Source organism: Morone saxatilis, unplaced genomic scaffold (assembly GCF_004916995.1).
Source record: "Morone saxatilis isolate NCDOM2014 unplaced genomic scaffold, NCSU_SB_2.0 Contig2, whole genome shotgun sequence".
NCBI lineage: Eukaryota > Metazoa > Chordata > Actinopteri > Moronidae > Morone > Morone saxatilis.
This window is the reverse complement of record NW_023339762.1, coordinates 19,552,639-19,575,382: the sequence shown is the minus strand read 5'-3', so window position 1 is coordinate 19,575,382 and position 22,744 is coordinate 19,552,639. Positions and strand designations below refer to the sequence as shown.

At 38.9% G+C, this 22,744-nt stretch overlaps 3 protein-coding genes across 3 annotated transcripts in view; 2 read left to right on the top strand and 1 right to left on the bottom strand.

Annotated features, from left to right (window-relative positions):
• Positions 1-955: 955 nt before the first annotated feature.
• On the top strand, positions 956-10,039 carry LOC118330066 (low affinity vacuolar monovalent cation/H(+) antiporter-like; the record flags this gene model as incomplete). Its single annotated transcript, XM_035664453.1, is given in 19 exon segments — positions 956-1,117; positions 1,206-1,303; positions 1,386-1,494; positions 1,947-2,063; positions 2,150-2,211; positions 4,046-4,198; positions 4,290-4,481; positions 4,586-4,685; positions 4,770-4,911; positions 5,429-5,612; positions 5,704-5,803; positions 6,779-6,912; positions 7,017-7,048; positions 7,790-7,902; positions 8,016-8,161; positions 8,241-8,335; positions 8,415-8,493; positions 8,595-8,703; positions 9,543-10,039. Coding segments are annotated over 19 exon segments (2,201 nt in total), but the record flags the coding sequence as incomplete, so codon positions are not given.
• A 22-nt stretch (positions 10,040-10,061) lies between these two features.
• On the bottom strand, positions 10,062-16,813 carry LOC118330067 (kelch domain-containing protein 10-like). Its single transcript, XM_035664454.1, has 10 exons — positions 16,567-16,813; positions 15,651-15,743; positions 15,259-15,480; positions 13,904-14,058; positions 13,646-13,794; positions 13,465-13,549; positions 13,306-13,372; positions 13,166-13,213; positions 12,944-13,083; positions 10,062-12,299 (listed from the first exon to the last, which is right to left on the bottom strand). The coding sequence occupies exons 1-10, from the start codon at positions 16,631-16,633 to the stop codon at positions 12,090-12,092; spliced, it is 1,236 nt and encodes a 411-aa protein (XP_035520347.1). The 5' UTR covers positions 16,634-16,813; the 3' UTR covers positions 10,062-12,089.
• A 5,415-nt stretch (positions 16,814-22,228) lies between these two features.
• The window catches only part of LOC118330065 (ubiquitin-conjugating enzyme E2 H-like), an 8,782-nt gene continuing 8,266 nt past the window's right edge, over positions 22,229-22,744 (top strand). The window contains exon 1 of the mRNA XM_035664452.1: positions 22,229-22,576. Within this exon, the coding sequence (XP_035520345.1) occupies positions 22,524-22,576 (53 nt within the window). The 5' untranslated portion in view covers positions 22,229-22,523. The remainder of the gene's footprint in view (positions 22,577-22,744) is intronic.

The window sequence follows — 22,744 nt, the reverse complement described above, 5'->3', positions numbered from 1 at the left end:
AGTGCAGAATTTCTCTCTCCCTCCATGGCAGCAAACATACCTGATATAAAGTCTAAAAAAACTGGTGAATCTGGAAGAGTTTGAAGAGGGAAGACACCACGAATGGTGTTCTGAATTCACACATTTACTGCCTTTTATTCCCATTTAAATCTAGGTAATAATAAAGTAATGAGTAGCGTAATAAACTAATGCTGCTAAATCTTTTTTACAACCAGTAACGTGACTCAGCCTTTCGGACTCTGTGAAGAGAGAACAGCAGTGAGTAACAGATACGGACCAGCGTCAAGTCGTCAGTGCACGCGGACGTTGTTCGAAGGACAAAGACGTGTCTTGTGTGGCAGATTTCTAAGATATCTGATGTTGTTTTAAGTCTCATTTAGAAGCCAGTTGTGGATCAATATGCAAGTTTCATTAGTGTGATGTGGATTTTTGTGAAAAACCATATCAGACACACATTATAATTCAGCGTGAAGTTTATGTATATACATGTCTGGACTCTGGAGTAAGTGTTTGAATGAAAAGTTGCTGTAAATAAAACTTTAAAACTGCCCTAGTAAAATTAATTTCATAAAGTTGACTAAAGGACTCAAATCACAGGTTTAGGCAACATGTTATCTGCTTATTTCTGTGCTAATAACATCCGAAAGTGATTGTACATTCACTGCTTTACCAAAACAATACATAAAACTGTATTTATATTAGATAATAAAATCATTTTAAGTACCCGATAATATCATTATATGCTATTCCCACTGCCATGACCACAGATATTGAAATGTGACTGTCTGGCTTCTTCACAAATACAGTAACCTTTAGATCTGTATTTCAGTAGTACACAATAGTTTCAGTAAATACTGTAATTTTAATTAAAGAACTGCTGTATTTCCTGTAATAATTCTATCATCACGTTGACCAATATTTCGTCTGCTTGCTTACTTCTTGCTCGGTGTTGCAGATCCTTCATGGGAGCCTGATCCCCAGGCGGGTCACAATCATGAACAGACCCAGGACCGACCGTGTGGAGGTCCACAACCTAATTCAACAGACACGCCATTGTCACATCACCCCGTATGTCCTGCACTGTGCACAACAACAAAATGCATAGCTGCACACACATGTGAGTACCGTTTACGCAACTTATTTAGATTTTATTTAAACAACAGTGCCGATGTGTCTTCAGACGTTTGTGTCGGTTGTCATTTAAGGTCCGACCTGCGACGAAGGCTGGGTGGAGATCCAAAGCAAGAGAACCATCAAAGCAGAGAACGAAGTAGAAGCCAACAAACTGGTCAACAACTACAGGGTAAAGAGAGTCTAAAGGAAAATGTTTCCCTACACAAATCAAAAGTGGCTTATCCCTCAAACTGTTTGTGTGTTTGTCTCAGTTCGGATTTAGAAAATGGAAGAGCCATGTGACAGAGCGTCCGCTTGAAGTCAGGTCAGAGGTTGTGAAGGAGCTCTACTCTGAACTGAACGTCATTAAACCACATTCAGGTAAAGGTTATAGTTGCCTCTTGTTGAAACATAATTCAGGTTTATGACAACCGGAGCCTTGATTTTGTAGATGTGGCCATTATTTCTTAGGATAACACTAGTGATCACACAAACTGAGATCTGGGAACGCGACAACAATATCTGAGGGGGCGAGGAACGAGAGAAAAGGTTTTACTGTGCACCTTTTCTCTTCCAAAGAAGTTTGGCTAACCTGGTTATTTGTTTAAAAGCTGTTATGATCCTCTAACAGCGTGTTTCTTGCCCCATCTGTGTTCCCAGATCTCAGTAATGAACTTGGTGTATAAAGTATAATATTACTGACTGAAAGAAATGGCTAAAACTACAAAAATAAGATGCAAGTTATAATAAATCTGCATTATCCCACATATATATATATATATAGGGAAAACTTTCACTAACTTTCACTAAAGATTTTGTCTTCTTGGTGTCAGGTCGTCTTATCACATGTGGAAATGTAGCGTATGTGTTCTTCTTCGGCTGGTGGGTCTCTCTGGCATATTTCTTGGTCGGCATACTTATGTTTGTCACTATCGCTGGTGCAGTGTACGGTAAGTGAACCGATCAGCAGAGAGTAATGATATTGTTTACTACTGATCAGATACCTCATTCATGTTTGTTTTCTCTCACTCTTCAGGCAGACTTTGCTGGAAATTGTCGAGTTACTTCCTGTGGCCATTTGGCAAGTCAATCCACGAGGTACTGTGTGGGTTCAGTAGATGTTTGTGATGCTGTCACTTTATCTGTTTTCTACAAACTGAAATGAGGAAGATGCTCTTTGAATCTTGTAGTTTCCTCATAGTCTCTCACTGACTTGTGGTCATGAAAGCAGAGGTATTGCTTTTTCTAAATAACACCACAAGTGTGCAACACTTCACAGTACGTATGCTGCAACTCATCAGTGCAATACATTGGTGAGATTTGTTGTTTCTGTTGTAAGAATGAGTTTTATGTTAAGGACAGGTTACAGACTATGTGTCCTGTTACACTGAGGTAGTTCATGCATTTCTGTTTAGGTCAATTTTATGCCCTCTTCTGTATATTTGTATATTCTCCCACTTGGAGATATATTTATAGATTATACAGAGAATACTAGGGATGGGACGATGTATATTATCGCGTATCACAATACAAAACACTTCAGGATAATCTTCATCCTCACATGGCTCGACTTAAAAAAAGGCATGTAGCTCTCCAGCATGGAGTCCTATATTAATTTCCTGATTTATTTTGAACAAAGGGACAAGGGGGAGCCTGCATCTTTCCAGTTATTCTAAAATCCTAACCCTGTCACCATGGCTGAAGGCTTGGCTTTCCAGTTGTATCCCTCACACGAAAGAGATGAGGTGTCCATCTGTGATGCACTAAATTTGTGTTTATTAAATAAATGTAAGGTAAAGGGATTCCATGTATGTTATGTTATGTTATGTTATTGTCATGGTAATATGAAGATAAATATAAATTTTTGTCCCTAAATGATACACAATTGTGACCCTGATGACTTTGTGTCACTCCTGTTGGCATTATTATACGTCAACCAAGTGTTGAACCAGAAACCCGCTGGATGAATGTCATGAAATGTGAGGTTTCCAGAGTTCGTCTTTGGTGCTCGGGTTAAAATCTGTTTCTGTTGTGTTTTTTTTGCCTTCTTTGACTGGTTTCTCAAGGTTTTAAATCCTACCTATGGCATACAAAAAACTGCACATTTAGGAACTTTTGTTGTGTAGCCAAAGGTCAGCAAACGTCTTTCAGTAGAGGGAACAGAAGTGCCAGTAGAAGCAGAAGCAGGTATCAAAAAACAGGTGATCTGAGAACATATCATGAGACCATAAAAGAGGAGAGGTCATACTTGTATTTTGCTTTGTGATCAATAAGTTATAACCCAAAAATATCAAAGCATGCACTTCAAAAATGGGCTTTACGCCTATACATTTCGACTCACAGTCCTCTTGAAACCAAATAGCAGCTTAAGTGTATAACAAGGCTGCTGCCAGTTGACAATCAGAGTAGCACTGGATAATTGTAACTGCTGCAATCAATAAAGTGGCATATCTGATGCTATTCATTGTATGTGTGAAGGATTTAAAGATATAGATGTCTTGTAAGAGTCTACCTAATTATGGATATACCCACTTTATTCTCTTTGAACAAACTTCTACACTAGTTTCCATTTTTAATTTCTCATACTTTTTTTTTTTTGCCATCTATTATTTAATCGCATATTTGATTTGCTTTTGTGGTGTAGTTTTGACAAGATTTGAGTTATTTATCAAGCATAAATGCCAAATATGCATATCTGTTCTAAAATGTGCAGATTTGCTGCTTTTATTTGTTTTATAGCACTGTAAATGGGATATCTTTGGGTTTGAGCTTGTTGGTCAGATAACCTTGGGGAAATTGTGATGGGGAGAATATCAGACAGATTAATAGATGATTAAATAATTGTTAGTTTATAATTAAACTGGATTACATATAAAGTTTGTGTTCTAATGAGCCAGAAATAACACTTTCCTCTGGTTGTGTGTTTGTCCAGATTGGAAATACTTTGAGGAGATGTTGTGAGCAAGCACCAGACTGTGATTGTAACATAGACGGGACCGACGATAACTCACCAGTTCTGCTGCCTTCACCCACAGAGGTGCCAATCCCAGAGCCGCTAGGACGACCTCTGCGCACTCCCTACTGGGTAACTTTCCACACTTACAATTTACAATACACAAGCACCTTTTTTACTGTATATATAACTAATTTCTCCGAGTGGTGCTTTTGTTGTGTAGCATCGTTTCTCCACCTATGTGTGGCTGCTGCTGGGATATCCTCCTCTGGTGGTCATACACTCCCTGGCCTGCTTCTTCTCCTGGATCCTGGTCTTCACTATCCCCGTTTCCAAAATGAATGCACGGACTCTTGGCGTCATTCTCCTCTTGGCTCCTGAGGATGTCTCTGTCTCCACCTGCTCACAGAGAATGGCACGGGAGAGATTTAATATTGATTATCGACAGCACATACACCTGGAGGCATTATTCAGTGTTGGTTTTATGCTTTATTCTTAATTTTTTTACTTGACCTTTAGCATCAAGGCTATGAGACCAGAGCTCTGCTGTGCTGCTACCACGCTGTAAACCTGTACTATTACAAGTACACTGTTGATGGGATCAATGTGTTTGCCGTCAGTATCCTTTACCAGCATATATGAAGTGTGCGTGTGTCAGTGTGTTTGTATGAAGACCTGTTGTTATCCTTGACCCCCATCTCAGACCTCCTCCCTCTAGTAATAATTGCCTTGGTAATCGGATATATTGACAGAGAAAACCAATACGCCAGCTCTGAGGTGAAGTTCGCCATAGCAATCGGCTCCATCATACCTCTGTCTTATTATATTGGTATGGGCATTGCCAGGTGAGCTGCTTTCATTACCTTAAAACAACACCTGTACAGTGACTTTTAGTAAAATTAATTGAATTTGACGTTGCACTGTACATCTTGTGTACCAAAAATGTTAAACAGTCCCTCCAGGATTTCACAGGCTTTTTTGGGGGGGATTCTTGCAGCCTAAATTGTTTTTACAATTTTTTTTTTTTTTTTTTTTTTGCAATGAAATTGTGGGAGAAAGATTTTTCTTCTTGTATGATTCATGAAAAATCAAAGGCACCTCCTGTGAGAATAAAACCGTCCTGTTTAGAGTAACTTTACCATTAAGGGTCAGTATTATGAGGGTAAATGCATTTACACGTCTCTGCATCGTCTCCAACTTCACAATTAGGAAGCAAGTTTGGTGACGTTTGGCTCAACGTTCTGCGCAGGAAACTTAAATGATTAATCGATCACAGCATCACAACTTCCTGGAGGGACTGGTTGAAATAGTGACAGATTGTATTACAAAGTGCTTGTGGTGTTAACTGTCGATCATTTGCAGTATCTCAGCCCAGAGTAACTTTGCTGTGGGTGCAGTGGTGAACGCCAGCTTCGGCTCCATCACAGAGTTGACCTTTTACATCACGGCCCTGGTCAGAGGTCACCAGGCAGCCAACCCGTGTCTGCAGGAGGTTGTTAAAGCAGCGCTGACTGGCACGCTGCTCGGATGCATCCTCTTCATCCCTGTGAGCAAACCTGCGTCAGTGACTCTGTTACATCACAATGGAGACATGTGCAAACACAACAGTAATATAACACGTATTTACTTTTTCTCAGGGCGTCTGCATGATAATCGGAGGGCTGAGACACAGTGAGCAAACATTCAACAGTCGCTCTACGGGAGTGAGCTCTCCGTTGCTTTTCATCTCTGTAGGAGGCAAGTACCAACACATATGTGCTGTATGACAAATGAAGCTACACGACTCTTTATCATATAGAAATAGGAAACATTTTTCTTTTTTCTAGCTGTACTTGAGTGAATGAAGGGCTCCTAACTTCCTCACAAACTCATCCTTTCACATTTAGTCAGCGGCACTTTGGTAGAAGCTGATTGGTTATTCTCAGACGGGCTCAGATGTTTGACATTATCAGCAGGAAACTAGCAGGAAGCAGCAGTGAAGACCTCCAGATGCAAACATGTCATTTTTGCCTCCTAAAAGCAGAAAAGTAGTTGCTTTAAGTATGTGAGGCTTGCGCCACCTGCAGTTAACAAAACTTACAGCTACATTTGTTTTCTTTGCAGCTGCAGTTTCCATATGTTAGCTCAAATAAATTCTAAACGTTTAACATAATTGTGTCACACTAATCTCCAGTAGATAAATATTTCCATTCCTAAATACTGTGTGGATTAATCTTTTTGGTAGGTTTGATATGGTAATAAAACCCTATTGCAATTATTTTGACAGATATTGCGATTGTGATATGATTTGTGATTAGTTGGAATGATAATTTTGTTGATGATGTGACATTTGTTTGGGTCTGTAGCACCAAAACAAACCTGTTTTCTTACATCTGGAGAACAAGATTTTTAGGCCAGGGCCTTTATTATAATGTTATTATTTTGCAGCTCTAGTTTTTTTGGACACCATCAGAAGAGTAATTGTGTGGAGAACAGAAAGTTACCTGATCAGACCAATAAAAAATGACTTGTTATGAGATGATCTCAATGCCCAAGGTAATGTATATAATTTAAACATTCACCTCCAAATGTATCAGTCTCAACAGCAACAGAAACAGCTGCTCAGGTGTTTTCTAAACTCTATTTCTGTCTGCCGAAGCAGAAATCCACAGCGATATAAAAGCCTTACCAAAATGTTCTACACTGATTCATTTGCTTGACTGTCAATTGCAGGTGTGTTTGCCCCCACGCTGTTCTCCAAAGCTTATGGAAATCTGGTGTGCGATGCCTGCACCAACTCCACTGGAGGAAATAGCACGAGCAACAGCAGCGGGCCGTTCGTCTGCCACAACTGTCACTACGATCTGGTCAGCATCATTAGCTAAACCTTTGAGTCTCATTATAACAATAACAGTATATGACTTACATACGCTGTATTATGTGTAATGTGTTTGTTTGTTTTCCCCAACAGAATAACGGTACATTGTTCCACAACCATGTTGAGTAAGATATTATATATTTTATATTTTTTATATACCAACTGTAAGATATTAGACTATATTGGTGGTGTTGCATGTATTAGGCTTTGATTGTAGGTGTGGATCCATTTTATTTACATTCATTGCAGCATACAAATCACTTTCAGAAACCTGAAACATTGAGATAATGTAATCTATTACATACAACAACACAGCCTATGTTTCTTTATTTTTAAGTTGCTCTACTATCACTATGCTGTTAGCAGAGGTCAAGAGTTAACGTTCATCAATGTCCACATTTGCTTGTTATCTTTCTTCTTGGTATAATTTTCAACAAAAGTCAACAAGGAGTTTAACACTTTTTTCTTGAAGTTGATTTTGAAACAAATTCAAGAGGAGATGAGGATAGGAGTGTTTGGCACCACGGGTCCTGGAAAACCTGGAAAGTTAGAGACTAATCCTGGAAAATATAAATTGTATTGTAGCCTGTCCTGTGGTCAAATTGTTATTATGGTTAGAGGAAAACTGTAGTCAGTTCGGAAACGGCTGTGGTGAGAACAGAAAGTGTGCCAACTTGGAGTTTCCTGTAAGTGCTGTCGTGTATTGTCAAGAAAAAGTCCTGGAAAAGAAACCCTGATAATAAACCAGAGCTAAAACCTGCAAACGTCACCATATGGTCTTTCAAGTTTCTGAAAGAATTCAGTAAGCTGTTACATCCTCTTTATTTTTCCTTCCTCTCGTTCATTGTGTTCGTTCCTGTCGTCAGGCCACTGGTGTACACGGTGTCTGCCCTCTTGCCAATCGCCTACATCATTGGTCTGATATTCACACTGAAGACGCACTCCCATATTTATGACATTCATGTTGGAGAAGAACAGGGTAGGAATCTCCCTCTCATGATGCATCTGTATCTTGTTTTTTTTTTATGCAGTGAGGGCACAGTTCTCTAATACTGACATATCACACCATAATGTCTTTGTTTGTGTCTGCAGTGACTGGCCACCACGGAGCAGTGGTCCACTGGTCACGGTGGAGATCTATGGTCATCCTCATCATGGCCACCGTGCTCACGTCTGCCTGTGCCGATCTCGTCACAGAGAACATCCAGCCCATACTAAACCAGCCCAACATCTCTCAGGTCAGGGCATGCGTCTTTTGCAGCTTTTTATTTAGTTGTTTTCCTCCGGTGGTGTTAATGTTTGTATTTCTTTCTCCAGTATTTCATTGGAGTTACAGTTCTCGCTATGGTACCCGAGATCCCAGAGATTGTTAATGGGATCCAGTTTGCACTCCAAAACAACATCAGTCTGAGGTAAATCCTGTCTTTTATTAAAAAAGTTACTGTTTAAAAGTGATATCTGTATTTTAAATGATTTCTTTCTCTTTCTCAGCTTGGAAGTGGGAATCTGTATCGCAGTTCAGGTCTGCATGCTACAGATTCCAATACTGGTCTTTTTTAATGCCTTCTATGTAAGACGCCTCCTTTCTTTATTTTGATCATTGATTCATTCATATAAAGACCTACTGTTTTTGTAGTTTCTGTAATCAAACATCATCTCTGTTTCGGATAGGATGTGGGATTTGTGCTGTTATTCAGTGACTTGCACCTGTGGGCCAGTTTCTTCAGTGTGATTCTTGTCAACTATATCTTCATGGACGGAAAGTCTGATTATTTTCAGGGTAAGTTTAGAGTGTTTTAACCCGACTTTACCTATTGATGTGCTTGTGAAACATAAGATATGAAAAGGGAGGAAAGACACGTTTTTTAAAGATTTAAAGGTCCAGTGTGTAACGTTTCGGAGGATCTATTGGCAGAAATAGAATATAATATTCATAGGTGTGTTTTCATTAGTGTATAATGAGTCTAAATATATGTTTTTGTTACTTTAGAACGAGAGGTTTTTATCTACAGACTCCACAAGTTAACTTCCATGGAGTCCGCCATGTTTCTACAGTAGCCCAGAGCGTACAATCAAACACTGGTTGTAGACAGGAACTTTAACAGCTTCTCCACACACTTCACAGCCCGCTCTCATTCCCAGGGTGCGAGCAGTGTTCAGTTAGTTGCAATCTGCCACTTCACTGCGAGATGCCACTAAACCCTACACACTGCATTCCTTATTATGCTTTGAACGCTATCCATCAGTTAACATTTGGTTTACTTGTTAGGTAAATGTTGTAGTTTACTGCATTTAAAAGTATCTATTCATGTCTGTTTTTAGATTATTCATGTCATTTCTCTGGATAACTTTGCTGAATTACCTCAATATATCTTTTTTTATATCAGTCAATGATCCTGGGAGTTTTATTCAGGAAAGTTATTCACATAACTCAGTAAACCTGCTCTGGGTGCATCTAAATTACTGTTCCCTGTTATGGACTGCCATATAGTTAATATAGTTTGTTTTGTTTAAGAATTGATACATGCTAATGCAGTATCATCTTTAAACATTAGGGATCTTTAAATCTTAAATGATCAATCTTATATTCAGTGTTACTTCCTGTCTCTTTCCTTTCAGGTACAGCCCTGGTGGTCGTCTACCTTATTCTACTCGCTATGTATTACTTCGCTCCATCTCCAGCAGGCTGCTGACTGTGACACTTTTCAGGCCTTTTTTAAGCCCGGAGGACCACAATTAATCTCTGTTGATGAGATTTTATCCTGACAGTATTATGACTTAATGATCATGTGTGAATCCTGACATCGGCCTTTTTATTATTCATTTATTTCCTAAGTTATACAAATGACAAAACTGAACTTTTAATCTCAGGTAGATACTTCTACTATAAAACGTAGCTTATAAGCTACCTAACTGTCTCATAACTTATGTTCTTTGTAAACTGTCGTACATGCAAATTGATATTATAATGTAAAGTATGTGAACTAATGCTATTTTGTTTTAAAAGGTACTGTTGTAATAAATTTGTATACTTTAACTCCATAGTGTTAAAACGGGACATGTCTGTTACAGTTAATGATATAAATGATATTGCATGGTTAACTATGCTTAGCAATAACAATAACATCTGTCACAACATTTTGAAAAAACTGGCTGCCTGTGTTTTTATTGTTTGTACAGACAGGAATTACAAAACATAATGTACATTACAGCCATAATTGCCTTTGAGGAGACATTCACCTTTTCTCCCAAAAGAAGATGTAAAGTGACATGCACACCATACCGACATGCAAAAGAGATCATTTTAACATCAAAAATGATGCAAATATAAAACATCTCAATCTTAAGCAAGGCCGTACATTTACAGAGTCCGAGCACATACTGAAGCAGACTGTTGCTTCACAATGAGATATAAATAAGGCCAGAACATGTCAAACATAAGTTACTGAAGTGGAGTTTTGACTGTGAAGATGGGCATTATGATACAAGAAGTTTTAGATGAATTAGCTTAATATTAGTTTACAGTGAACATGTAAAAAAAAGAAATTTCTGCAGATACTCGATATTCAAATTCAAGATATAGAGGTTGACAAAAAACACAAGCAAACGTGTGACTCGATACAAGCAGCTGGGAGAATTACCACAGGATTTTAGATTTATAGTCCACTGTAACGGCAAAGGGTTTGTTTTCATCCAAGTCGGGTTGTCGGGTTTCACAAAAGTGAGATTTTGGCGAATGATAGAGCTCAACAGAGTCTGATCACAGTATTTAACATCCTGAGTATGCCTTACATACTCTACCTTGTTACACAATTCCCATGCCACTTACACCATGTACTACAGCACTACTTTCTCTAGAAAAACAAGAAAAATAGTTAAAATAATAATAATAATAATATTGCAGTCTATGTTACAGTATAAAAAGGTTAAAATGGAGTTTAGGCTTCAAGTGGGAACAATTAACGCAGGTGAAAAAAGAAAGCTGTAGCAACACGTTCTGCAACAATTCAAAGTTTTGTAATGAAATGAAAACAGCAGCACAGTGATTAAAATAAATAGGTAGGGGTGGGGTGGACAGATCTTCAGCTGCAAGCGGCATCTCCTGATTAAACATGAGCAGAAAGGTTCTGTAACAAAAGGTTCAAGTGGAAAGCACCAGGGGTTACACGTACACAGTTCGGAGAGCAATAACCAAATAAAAACCTTAAAGACTAATTTATATAATGTGCAATATGCGTGTGACAGTTTGGACATTCAGAAGGCACCAAATGAAGAAATAAAAAGGCTTGAGAATCACTGTGGAGCTACGGGTGTATAAATTAATTAAAAAGAGGCACAAAAAGATTCACAGTGACGCCATGTCTCAGATGTTTGAAAGATCTGATCACAAGGCCTAATGTGACCAGTGAAGGGAACATTTTCTTTCTAATTTGACTGGTAGAGTTGTAATCACAGCTCCGTATCAGCATGCAGTCGGAAAGTCCTTGAGGCAAAAAACATGATTCCTTAAATAATTGACCTAATTAAGACAGTTAAGAGATATCACAGTTACAACGTGTTCGTCTTCATCAGCAGTGTGCCTCTTTACAGAGAGATGTCTAGATGAAAAGTTAAGTTTACGTCAGCATTTCTTATCTATCCTGTGTCACAGTGGGTGTAGCAGCAGCTGAGTGAACATGTGTCAAAGATGGCAGCAGTGTGGAACAAACTGATCTCAGCCTGTCTGAAGCTACAATTACACTAGCACAAGCAACATTCATTTTTCCTTTCAAGAAGTGGCGTCAAGAACGATTAAACAATTCATTCCTCGTGCTGCACAAGACAGTGATGTGTGGTAAGAAAACACAAATAAAAAAGAGGAGTGCACTGCATAGTGGACCCAAAATGACAAGAGCAAGTACCAGGAAGTGGAAATCTGACACATTCACATACAGAGAAATGCAAAAACACTGCACTATGCATTTGTCTTAAAAAAAAAAAAAAAAAAAAGCACACACATTTACATAAGACAAAAAGGCATTCAAAGTTATTTCATAACCATCCGACATCCTCAGACTTTTCTTTGTAGTTTCAACAGCTTTTTCTTGCAAAGGTAACAGTGATTTTAGAGTCAGTGATGTTGATTCACATACTGTACCACATCCTTCGGTCTCCGTATCTTTCCGTCTATTTGAGCCGCTGAATTAGTGTGTGCGTCATTCCCAGGCTGAGCAGCTGAAGGGTGGACAGTTGGGCTACGTGAGGGAAAGTTTTCAGCAGTTTCTCCCATGTGAGTTCCAGCAGGCTGGGCACCACCAACCACACTTTGTACAAAGAGCCAGTCCTCCTATTCCCGGACATGTTCACGACACCGCCGTGGACGTACATACAGCCAGCCTGAAGGAGAAGAACATTAACTTTATTCATTTATTCTCACACACACACACACAGCACACACACAGCACACACACACGTGGAGAGATGGAGTGGAGGGCTGCCACTAAGCGGCGCCCCAGGAGCAGTTAGGGGTTTGGTGCCTTGCTCAAGGGCAGTTCCAGTTCACCTCCTGAGCACTGGCACCACTCCAGCTACCAGTCCACACTCCATACTATGGTCCATGCTGGACTTGAACCGGTTCTCAAGCCAAGTCCTTTATGGACTGAACTACTGCAGAAATTAAGCGCTGCAACAACTAAGCGACATAAAGATAAAATTGATCATCAATCATGACATTATTATAGAATTTTTGGTTTCACACCAATATAAGGATTTTCTGTTTTTCCATTTTAGGTAAATTTTGTATCTTTGGCTTCTGTTGACATTTAAAGATGTCACCCTACTTTCTGTCATTATTTAAACTACACAATTAATCAGGTATTAGACAAAAACAAATTGTTAGATTAACTGATGATGAAAATAATGATTCGCTGTAGCCCTACAAAAGCAAATAAAACAATTTTTTATTAATTTATTTTCTCACACAGTTCAGAAGAGAAATCGGCTGACCAAGTTAGATGTTGACATGATGATACTTGACTAACCGGAGTGACTGCAGCACAGTGAAAGTAGGCTGGTTCTGGCATGACAGCAGGCAGCTTGGTCCACTGAAAAGTCTGCAGGTTGATCTTCCACAGGTCGGATAGGATCAGCTCTCCATTATAACCCCCACATATAAACACCTCTGAAAGCAGCAAGAGAGATCATATAAAGATAAACATTTTAGACCGGCGAGTCCAGATAATGCTGTGTGAAATACTCCTTACCGTCTTTGACCTGCACACAGCTGTGACACCGGCGGGCGGCAGGATATCCTGTCACAATAATGACAAAGTAAATTCAGTGTGTGGTCTTTAAATTCTTAACTCAGCAAATACAAAAAAAAGGTAAAACATGAATCACAAACCTATTCTTTCATGAGGTTTTGTGACGATTTCCTCCCAGTAATTTGTCTCCAAGTTATATGCGTGAATCTGATGAAGATAAATAATATTAAAATAGATAAAATGAAGAAGTAAGACATCTTCTGTCAGTCAAATTTAGTCTGTTGGTTCATTCCTCTCACCTTGTCCAGCGGATACGACATCCAGGAAGTGCCACCTCCTAAAATGTATATTCTCTGTCCGTCATGAGCTAGTTCATGTCTGTACCTGTAAAATCATACATTTATTTTCAGTCTTTTCTAATGAATATTCACCAATAGGTCAAACATACTCTAGTTTATAAAACCATGTCAGGTTTCTGACCTCTCCTCAGGCAGATCTGAGGGTGCGTTGTTGGGTTTGAGGTGGGTCCACTCTCTGCTGCTCAGGTCCAGCCTGTGCAGGTCGGTGCTGTAAAGGTAGCCTGTTGTCCCTCCAAACACGTAGAGGTAGCCATTTATGATGACCATCGCCTGCAAATGAAGAACGGTGATAGAGGTGTTGTCGGTGCAATGAGAGTTATAAATAAATGATGGACTTTATCTATTTATGTGAACCATCTATAGAGACAAACACCGTTACCTGCCCGTAGATCTTGTTGGGTTTCTTCCCTTTGCAGTTGAGCAGGTTCCATCGTTTGTACTGAACGTTACAAACATGGACATCATTGCCGTTGTTTTCGCCAAACGGGATCCCAGTGCCGCCAAACACAAGCAGGTTGTTACCGTGTAAAACAGCTGAAAGAGACGGAGACAATCGGTCTCTACTAGAGTTTAAGATCCTCTTTACTATCCCTGATGAGGTTGCTTCAAATCTCAAAAACACAATACATGAGATGGATAAAAAAAAAGAATCTGTATTAAAAGTCCTCTGTGAATTTTGGACCACTTTTGGCACCATAGAGCAATGTTTGGAGGAATGTTGTTTTGGTGTCACTGCCAAGTTTATCCAACAGAGTGCGCTGTGATTTACAATACAGCACAGAGTAAGAGAGAGAGAGAGAGAGGAAGTTCTCTCTGCAGTGTCAACTAGAATTAAATAACAATGTAAATGGTAAATTATTTAACATGTTAAAGAATATTTAACTTACATATTCTTTAATAAAGTTCTTTGTTAAAGAAAGCAGAGATGAACAGAAAAGGTCTATTTTCATTCCAGCTGAAAAATGAACTATAACAGCTGCCATATTGGTAATTGGTGAATTTTCCCCCTCTAAAATCACTATCAGCCTTAAAAACCCCACACTGGTCGAGGCTCTACTTTCTACCAGCATGCACAAGATGCAAATGCAAGGCAGGAGCATGAGGGTGATGCATGTGTGTAGACGGTGGGACTGAAAGTCAACAGTTGATGGTAATCGCACATACTCACTACTTAAAAAAGACAAAGAGGTGATTATATGAACTAAAACATACCAATGATTATTATATTTATGCCAATAGATCCTCTTAAACGTTACACACGGGATCTTTAAATCACTCAGAAAATTAGGTTACTGCAACAAAAAGCCTGACTGTAATCTGTTTACTTAAGTGCATGTAAACACACCTTTTGCTTGCAGTGTGTCAGTCAGCTCAGGTTGAGGGCATTAAAAGGCGCCCTGTGTTTACAATCAGTGACACTCGTTGTCTTGAGCTCTATCTCAAGAGTGCTGAACCCTTTTGCGTCCACATACAACATTATTAAAAGCCAGCTTGCCTTCGTAATGGCTTTGATGGTGCATTACTGCCACCTGTCGATCAATGGGATCGTGTGAAACCACTGGCAGGTATAGTGTAATGAGTCACCTGCATGCAAATGTGCACAAGGGCAAACAAAACAGGGCCTCAGTCATACAAACGTTCGCTGCAACCTTTAGAGACCAGTAGCTGGTTCTAAGCGAGTGTGTGTGCAGAAATAATTCTGATTAAAATGAAGGGCAGCACATGAGTCCGTACCCGACATCGAGGCCAGCTCTGTGGGCATGTAACCCTCTGTGCGGACCTGCTGCCAGGTGGCTGTGGCGAAATGAAACCGCCACAGCTCCCTGAAAAGAGGGTAGTCTTCGTTCTCCGACCCGCCGGCCTCCTCAAAGTCTGGGTTGTAGCCTCCAAACACGTACAGGTTGGCACTGTCCGCAACACAGCGGTGTCCGCTCCGGGCGGGGGGGACGCAGTGTCCTGTGGAGCATTCAAGACAAAGAATTGTTTAGACCCTGATGTAGATGCAAAAGGACATCGTTTACATAAAATACTGAACGTCAAAGAGTGTTTACTGCTTTACAGCTTTACAGATTGACTGCGTTTTACGGAAGAAGTCTAGTTTATCTGATGTCGCGGAGTTTCACCACCTTCTCTCAGGAACCTGTTGGGAATCCGCAGGCTGGGGCAGGAAGGGGAGAAGATGCGCCGAGCCTGAAGCCACCGTGCTCGCTTCTTGGACCCTGTCAGACAGGAATGTGTACAGTTAATGTTAAAGTGTTTCAGGAGGTGGACTGATGGTAAATCTGCAGGAGAAGAGAGTCTCTGGTTGGGAGTTTATATCAGCTGTTTCTGTCTTGGCACAACATTTTGTTTGGTTGAAAATGTAATTTATTACTCATTACTCTTGTCATAAGTAATATTACTACTTTACTCATTACTCCCTGCCCACAGTAATTATCTACACTACCAATTATTTTACTTTTGTGCCCCTGATTCCACAGTTTTGTTTGAATATAAGCAATCTAGCTTCCTCCACCATTACAAAACAATGAATATTAGTATCAGGGGTTGTAACTTATTATTGTTTTAAAGGGAGTAACTGTAATTATGACTTTAATGTATTAATAATTAGTCACTGAGGGAAACAGTGATGCCTTACTGCGCAGCACATACATAAATCAACTTTTATCACCAAGTATTGGATGTTTCAGTGAAGCAGCTGATGTTAACCTCTCTTTATCTCTTTCTCTCTCTCTAACACTTCCCCCCTTATTTAAAGAAAACAACCCCCACAGCAGTGCCTGCAGATGCCCCCCCTCCCCCCGGGGGCTGTTCACTCACTCACTCACTAATGTCTGCTGGCTTCCGTAGCAACATTAGCTCGCTCCTGGCCTGTGTGCAACAAAAACACCCAGAAACAAAACCCAACATCAGCGACGAACAACGCGACCTACATTAACCTTTGACCCTCTGTTTGCTTTACTGTCTGCACCACGCTGCTTGCACTCGCAGGAGCGTTGTGTGTTGTTATTATTTGTTGTATTATTTTTGTTGTTTACAGACCTGAGTCGCGGATGAAGGGCCTCCACGACAGTTTCTCAAACTTATTGAGCTGTTCGGCGGACGACATCTCGACAGGGGACCGCAGGGAAGGGGACTCGAACCCGCGCAATTAACGACCCGCTTCGGTGTGGACAAACGTAGAGGCATGTGAGCCTGTGAGCCCCGAGCGATCGCACCAAAACAAAAAGACAAAACAACCGGAGACCGTCCACACCTGCTGCTGCCCGCCGCGTCACAGCCAGCTGGTCCCCCGGCCGACCAATCAGAGGAGAGGGAGCTCACCGTGCTGCGTTCAAGAGCCGCATGGTGGTGTTGATAGTTGGGGCACTGTTTGTCTTTGTCAACACCTATCGCTTAGTATAGCTTACAGATTTAGATATAGATATATTGATTATATTCTCTAATATAAGTTACTGCTGTGTGTGTATGTGTGTGTGTATGTGTGTGTGTATGTTCTGTGCACCATGCCACTACTTCTAATCTTCCAATCATATCAATAATAAATGTATAAAAGCTCTATATAGCTGTATTTAGTGCACACACACCTTTTTTTTTATTATTATATCTAGTGTTTTTCTGTTCTGTTTTTTATTTAATGTGTATTTTCTTATCTGTTGTGTTGTATCTGGAGCTGCTGTAGCAAGTGAATTTCCCCAGGTGGTGATCAATAAAGTTTATGTTATATCTTTTATTTATCTTTTTCCTTAAGGGCAGTGGTTTTCAGCCTTCTTGAGTTAAAGGCATGCTAGAAAACATAAATAAAATACACACAGCTCAGCATTTGGTTCAGTAAATGTAAAGTAAATTGTCTAAAAGAACAATGACCAAGTGTTTAAGGGACAAGAAAAGACAGAGAAAACACTGAATTTGAAGCCTAGTAAGTCTGCATGATTGTTAAAAATGTTTTTTTTTTTAAAATTACTAAGGCAGAGAAATTGTATAAAAAGTTCATCAAAGGAATATCTGCTTAAAAATTCACTTATTTTACACAAGCTACTTGCAGTTTTACTGATATTTTTAGAAATATTTTAAACAATTCTCTGTAAAAAAGAATTAACAACCATAGTACAGGTTTTTCTTATATTGTTTTAACAATCATACATACTTAACAGGATTCTTTTTTGAGACATAAAGTATTTTCTTCTCATTGTTCTATCAGCTCCTCGGTTGTTTTAACGCTATTTTTGCTATAAAAAGTGACCTAAAACATTAATATCACTAATAGATTGATTTTTATTTGTCCGATAACTGCAATTAAAATAATGACTGCATCTGATGTTGTCAAACACACGTTTACAAGGTGTGATATATACCTTTAATTAAACAGGCCTTAAAGTGTAATATAGGGATCAAACCTCAGTTACTTCTGCGCCACTGAGCTTAAAGTCACAGGATCTTACTAAAAACTTACTAATTCAACAGCTTGAAAGACATAAAAAAAGGTTTGCTGTGCAGCTTACACGATGGACAACCGTTTGGTAACTACGAGAGAAACAACTGGTGAACCAAGAGTCAACCTTTACCCCAGATCTTCGGGGGGCTGCTCTGCCGACAAGCGGTAATCTGGATTTGAAGCTCACTGCGACAGGCCGAGAGAGAGCCAAACACAACAAACAGACCAACGCCACGAGAAACTGCTATGGATGTTTTCTTCACAGACTATTTGAAAATGAACATACTAGCCTATAGTTTAATTGTAATGAGTGACTGCCTTAGCGCAGATAACAAGCGTGGAAAGATGTAATCAAACACACTCTTTTGCTTGTCTTTTGTTTGTGGTTTTTCTCTGCAGTTCACACTCACAACATCACACCAAAAACACTTAACAGCAGGAGTGTTTCTTTCACCATGTGCGTGATACAATCATGTTTAAACATTAAACAAGGCCCCTCGCTGCTTGTCCAAGACCCTACAGTTGTTAAAAAACAATCAACTCAGGATCCATGTTGGTCTACTTTCCCAAAAGTGAAGTTTAAAATGTTAACACGGCTCATTTTGTCCGCAGAAAGAATCTCAGCCTCAGTTGGTTGATGTAACGTTGCCTCTCCAAATAACCTCTCAGCACACTGAGTGACAGTGAGTAGGAAATGTCACTGACAGTAAGAAGTTCTTGAACAGTGAGTTGCAGCTGTGTTAATGAGATTAAACAGGAAGGCGAGTCGGCAACTTTCTGTTCCATCCATACTCATAGATTCATGGAGGTCAGGACTTGATACCATCTCATCCAAAGTCATTAGTCTGGCTGGGAGCTGCACAACGCTCATATTTGTGTTGTTTGTGCATTAAGAGATTGAAATAGAGTGTTTAAATCTGCCATGTAAGGTAGGCTTAACCAAGAGGTGTTATTATGTAGAGATAGATTCGTCCAAACTAATTAATTCAATGCTTGCAAGGCCGATAAACAAAAAAAGAGACACATCTTCAGGCTGCTGTGGAACGAGGTTTCCCCCTCTGTGAGTTTGTGGTGAAAAGTTGGTTTTGGAGCCCTGAACTTTAACTTCTCCTATCCTAAATTACATAAAATCTAAACTTACTGGCTTGTGTTAGATATACTGTATAATAATGCAGTTGAATGACGTTGCCTCTGATATACTGCGCCCTGTTAAGTTCTGAAATCTACAGCATTAACCAACTTTTTTATCGGTTTTGTTAATTAATACAAAAATCCCCTTTAACTTTTACTTTGTTACTGTCTCAGATAACCTTGTATATTAGATTGTAATGAAAATAATGAAAATATACACATATATAGCTCAAAATGCCATGTGTATATATATATATATACACACACATTGGCATTTTGAGCTACAAATTATAGTCAGTAACGTAATCCAGGTATCACAATATTAGTAACGTAATGCTGTAATGGATTACAGTTACCTTTTTTTGTATCTTCAATTACGTAACTCACTTATATGTCATCCATTACTCCTCAAACCTGCATAAAAAGATTTTTAGCATCAGAAACGTGTATTTTTAAAGAGAAAACTGCCTAAATAATCCTGATGTTTACTAAATTAATTAAACCCTTAATTTTGGTAAAGAAAAGAGGAAAAAAGGAGATAAAACCTTCAAAAAAATCAACCAACTTCAAAACAATTTCAACTAAACTCAACATTATAACCTTCATGAAAGAAAAGACTGTTGTATTATGGTTGTTATTATTATTTTTAAGCATTTTGGGGGGCTTTTTATTGCCTTTAGGACAGTGACAGCTGAAGACAGACAGGAAAGGGGGGCAGAAAGAGGGGACGACACACAGCAAAGGGCCACAGGTCAGATTTGAACCCTGGGCCACTGCAGCAAGGACTCAGCCTCAGTAGATGGGTCGCCAGCTCTGCCCACTGAGCTAACCGGAGGCCCAGAAACATGTATTTTCAAAGAGAAACTGATGTGTTTTAATCCTGCTAAATAATCCTAATGTTTACTAAATGTAACTGTAATCTCATTACACCTTTTCGTCTGTAACTGTAATGGATTACAGCTATGTTTTTGGTCTGTTGCTGCTTGCTTCACGCTCAGATTTCCCGCCTTTAAAGGTTTTGTTCATTTGAGACAATGTAACACCTTTAAATCAGAGTCTGTGATGTGTTCAGGGACTTTACATGTACAGGTTTGGAGTCAGATTACTTGATTTACACTGAGGTGTGACGATAGTTTCATTAACTGAGATCTTTGTCACGTCTACGCAGTTTGGTACAGGGGGGGAGAAATGTGTTGCACAGGCGCTAACAAGGGTGACATCATTTCAAAAGCCACCGAAGCTCCAGCGACATTTTGTTTTAGTCACATCCTCGGCTCTTCTTTTAACTCCACGTGACTGTTTCTGACCTCTAATGTGCTGATTTCTGACGTTGACATGAGCGAAACAAAGAGTTTGGGACTGTTATTGTCATCTAATGATGAGTAAAGGGGGTCACGTGACCTGACGAGGTCACACTCTCAGGTCATGTGAGACTCTCAGAGGCCTTTGTGAGGAGGGAATCCAGCAAAACTGAGCTGTATATGTTATGATATACTATTTTATATTGTTTATATGTACTAACAAGCTCACCTCTTCCTGTACTTTATTAAAATTAACTTCTATGTTGAGTCAATTTTATATTGTTTTGTACACCTTCTTATTTTAAACCCTTAATTTTAATTAAGAAAAGAAGGAAAAAGGAGATAAAACCTTTAAAAAATAAACCAACTTTAAAACAATTTCAAACTAAATTCAACATTATAACCTTCAAAAAGAAAGGATTTATTACAGACTGTTGTATTATTGTTGTTATTTCTTCACTAATGTAATATTTACCTGATTTAAAGTGTGGGACAAGAGGCCGCAGTTACTCATTAACCATTAATATTAATAACAAACATCCTTTAGGACACTGTGTCTGTGGAGAAACACAAGTTTGGCCTGAAAGTGTTTCAGTTTTCCAATGAGCTGATTTCAACGTAGATATAAACGATATAGAAAGGAAACAGTTTTATCTTTGAGCTCTTTTTCTTTCACCAGCTTCAAAAGAACAAGTCAGGACTTTATTTTATGTTTAAATGTCGACTTCCATCTTTATTAAATAAAAAAAAATCAGATTATAGCATCAAAATCTGTATTTTTTAACTAATCCTGCTAAATAATCCACATTTTTACTAAATGTAACTGTAATCTCATTACTTTTTTCTGTAACTGTAATGGTTACAGTTACCTTTTTGTATCCTAATGTAACTAATGAATTAGTTACCTTTGTTTGTAATCCTGATTATGTAACTCACTTACGTGTAATCTGTTACTCCTCAAACATTTTCTTTTACATATTTTTCTGTAACTGTAATGGATTACAGTCACCCCCTTTTTTGTAATCCTACTAAATCATCCTGATTTTACTCATTTTTAATCACCTTTTTCCAACTGTAACTGTAATTCTTTTTGGTAATCCTGCTAAATAATCCAAATTTTTTGTAATCCTGCTAAATCATCCTACTGTTTACTAAATGTAAATATAACTGTAATCTCATTACATATGTTTAGTCTCATTTGTAATTCTGCAAAATAATCCTAAATTTAATTTTTTAAATAATCATATTTAATAAATGTAACTGTAATCTGATTACAGTTACCCTTTGTGATCCTGCTAACTAATCCTCTGTCTTTTATTATTTTATAATCATTTTTACTAAATGTCACTGTAATCTCAGTAGATCTTTCTCTGTAACTGTAATGGATTACAGTTACCATTTTTTGTAATCCTGCTAAATAATCCTAATTTTAACTAATTTTTAATCCTAATTTATAACTGTAACTGTAATCTCATTACATATTTTTACTCTTTTTTTTGTAATCCTGCAAAAATAAATCCTAATATTTACTAATTTTTACTAATTTTTAACTGCAACTGTAATCTCATTACATCTTTTTTTGGATTACAGTTACCACTTTTTGTAATCCCAATTAAATATCTCCAGTTACATGTAATCCCTTACCCCTCCAGCCTGTAACGTTACATTTAACATTTAAATGTGGGACTTCCAGCCTCGTTACCCACAGACACAGACAACCACAGCCGGCCACAGACAGCCACAGCTACAGCCGAGCTCCAGCCGAGCTCCAGCGCTGCTCTGTGCGGTGTATTTCTATACCTGAGCCCCTCCTCTGCTCGCTCTGGTCGCAGGAGGTTGATGTCAGTCTTCAGGACAGGACTCAACTAGGCAGAGCTGGTTGGAGAAAACACTGAAGATCCACTGAGAGGAGGAAGAGAAGCAAAAAAGAAAAAAAGAAAAAGTGGGCGATGTTGCAGCTAGGATCTTGTTTGTGGACATTGTGGGAAGACTGTTGATACAGTCCGGATTGCTTTTTGTACGTATTTTTGTTCCCTGAAGCTGAGCTGAAAGACTCATCGCCGCAGTATTTCTTTCTTTTTTTTTTTTTTTTACACTAACGTTAGATCACTTCTGGAAAAAGGAATACAAAAATGTCGTCTCCAAGTCCGGGCAAGAGGCGAATGGATACCGACGTGGTGAAACTGTATCCTTCCCAGAACATAAACAAGCCCCAGAATAACCAAAAAGATGTGTTTCATAATGATTGTCAGCTCTCTTATGTTGGTTAATTAGCAGCATTTTGTGGTTCCCGATGGCTTGTAACTGTTAGCACGTATGTGTATATAAATATCTATCTATATATTTATATATC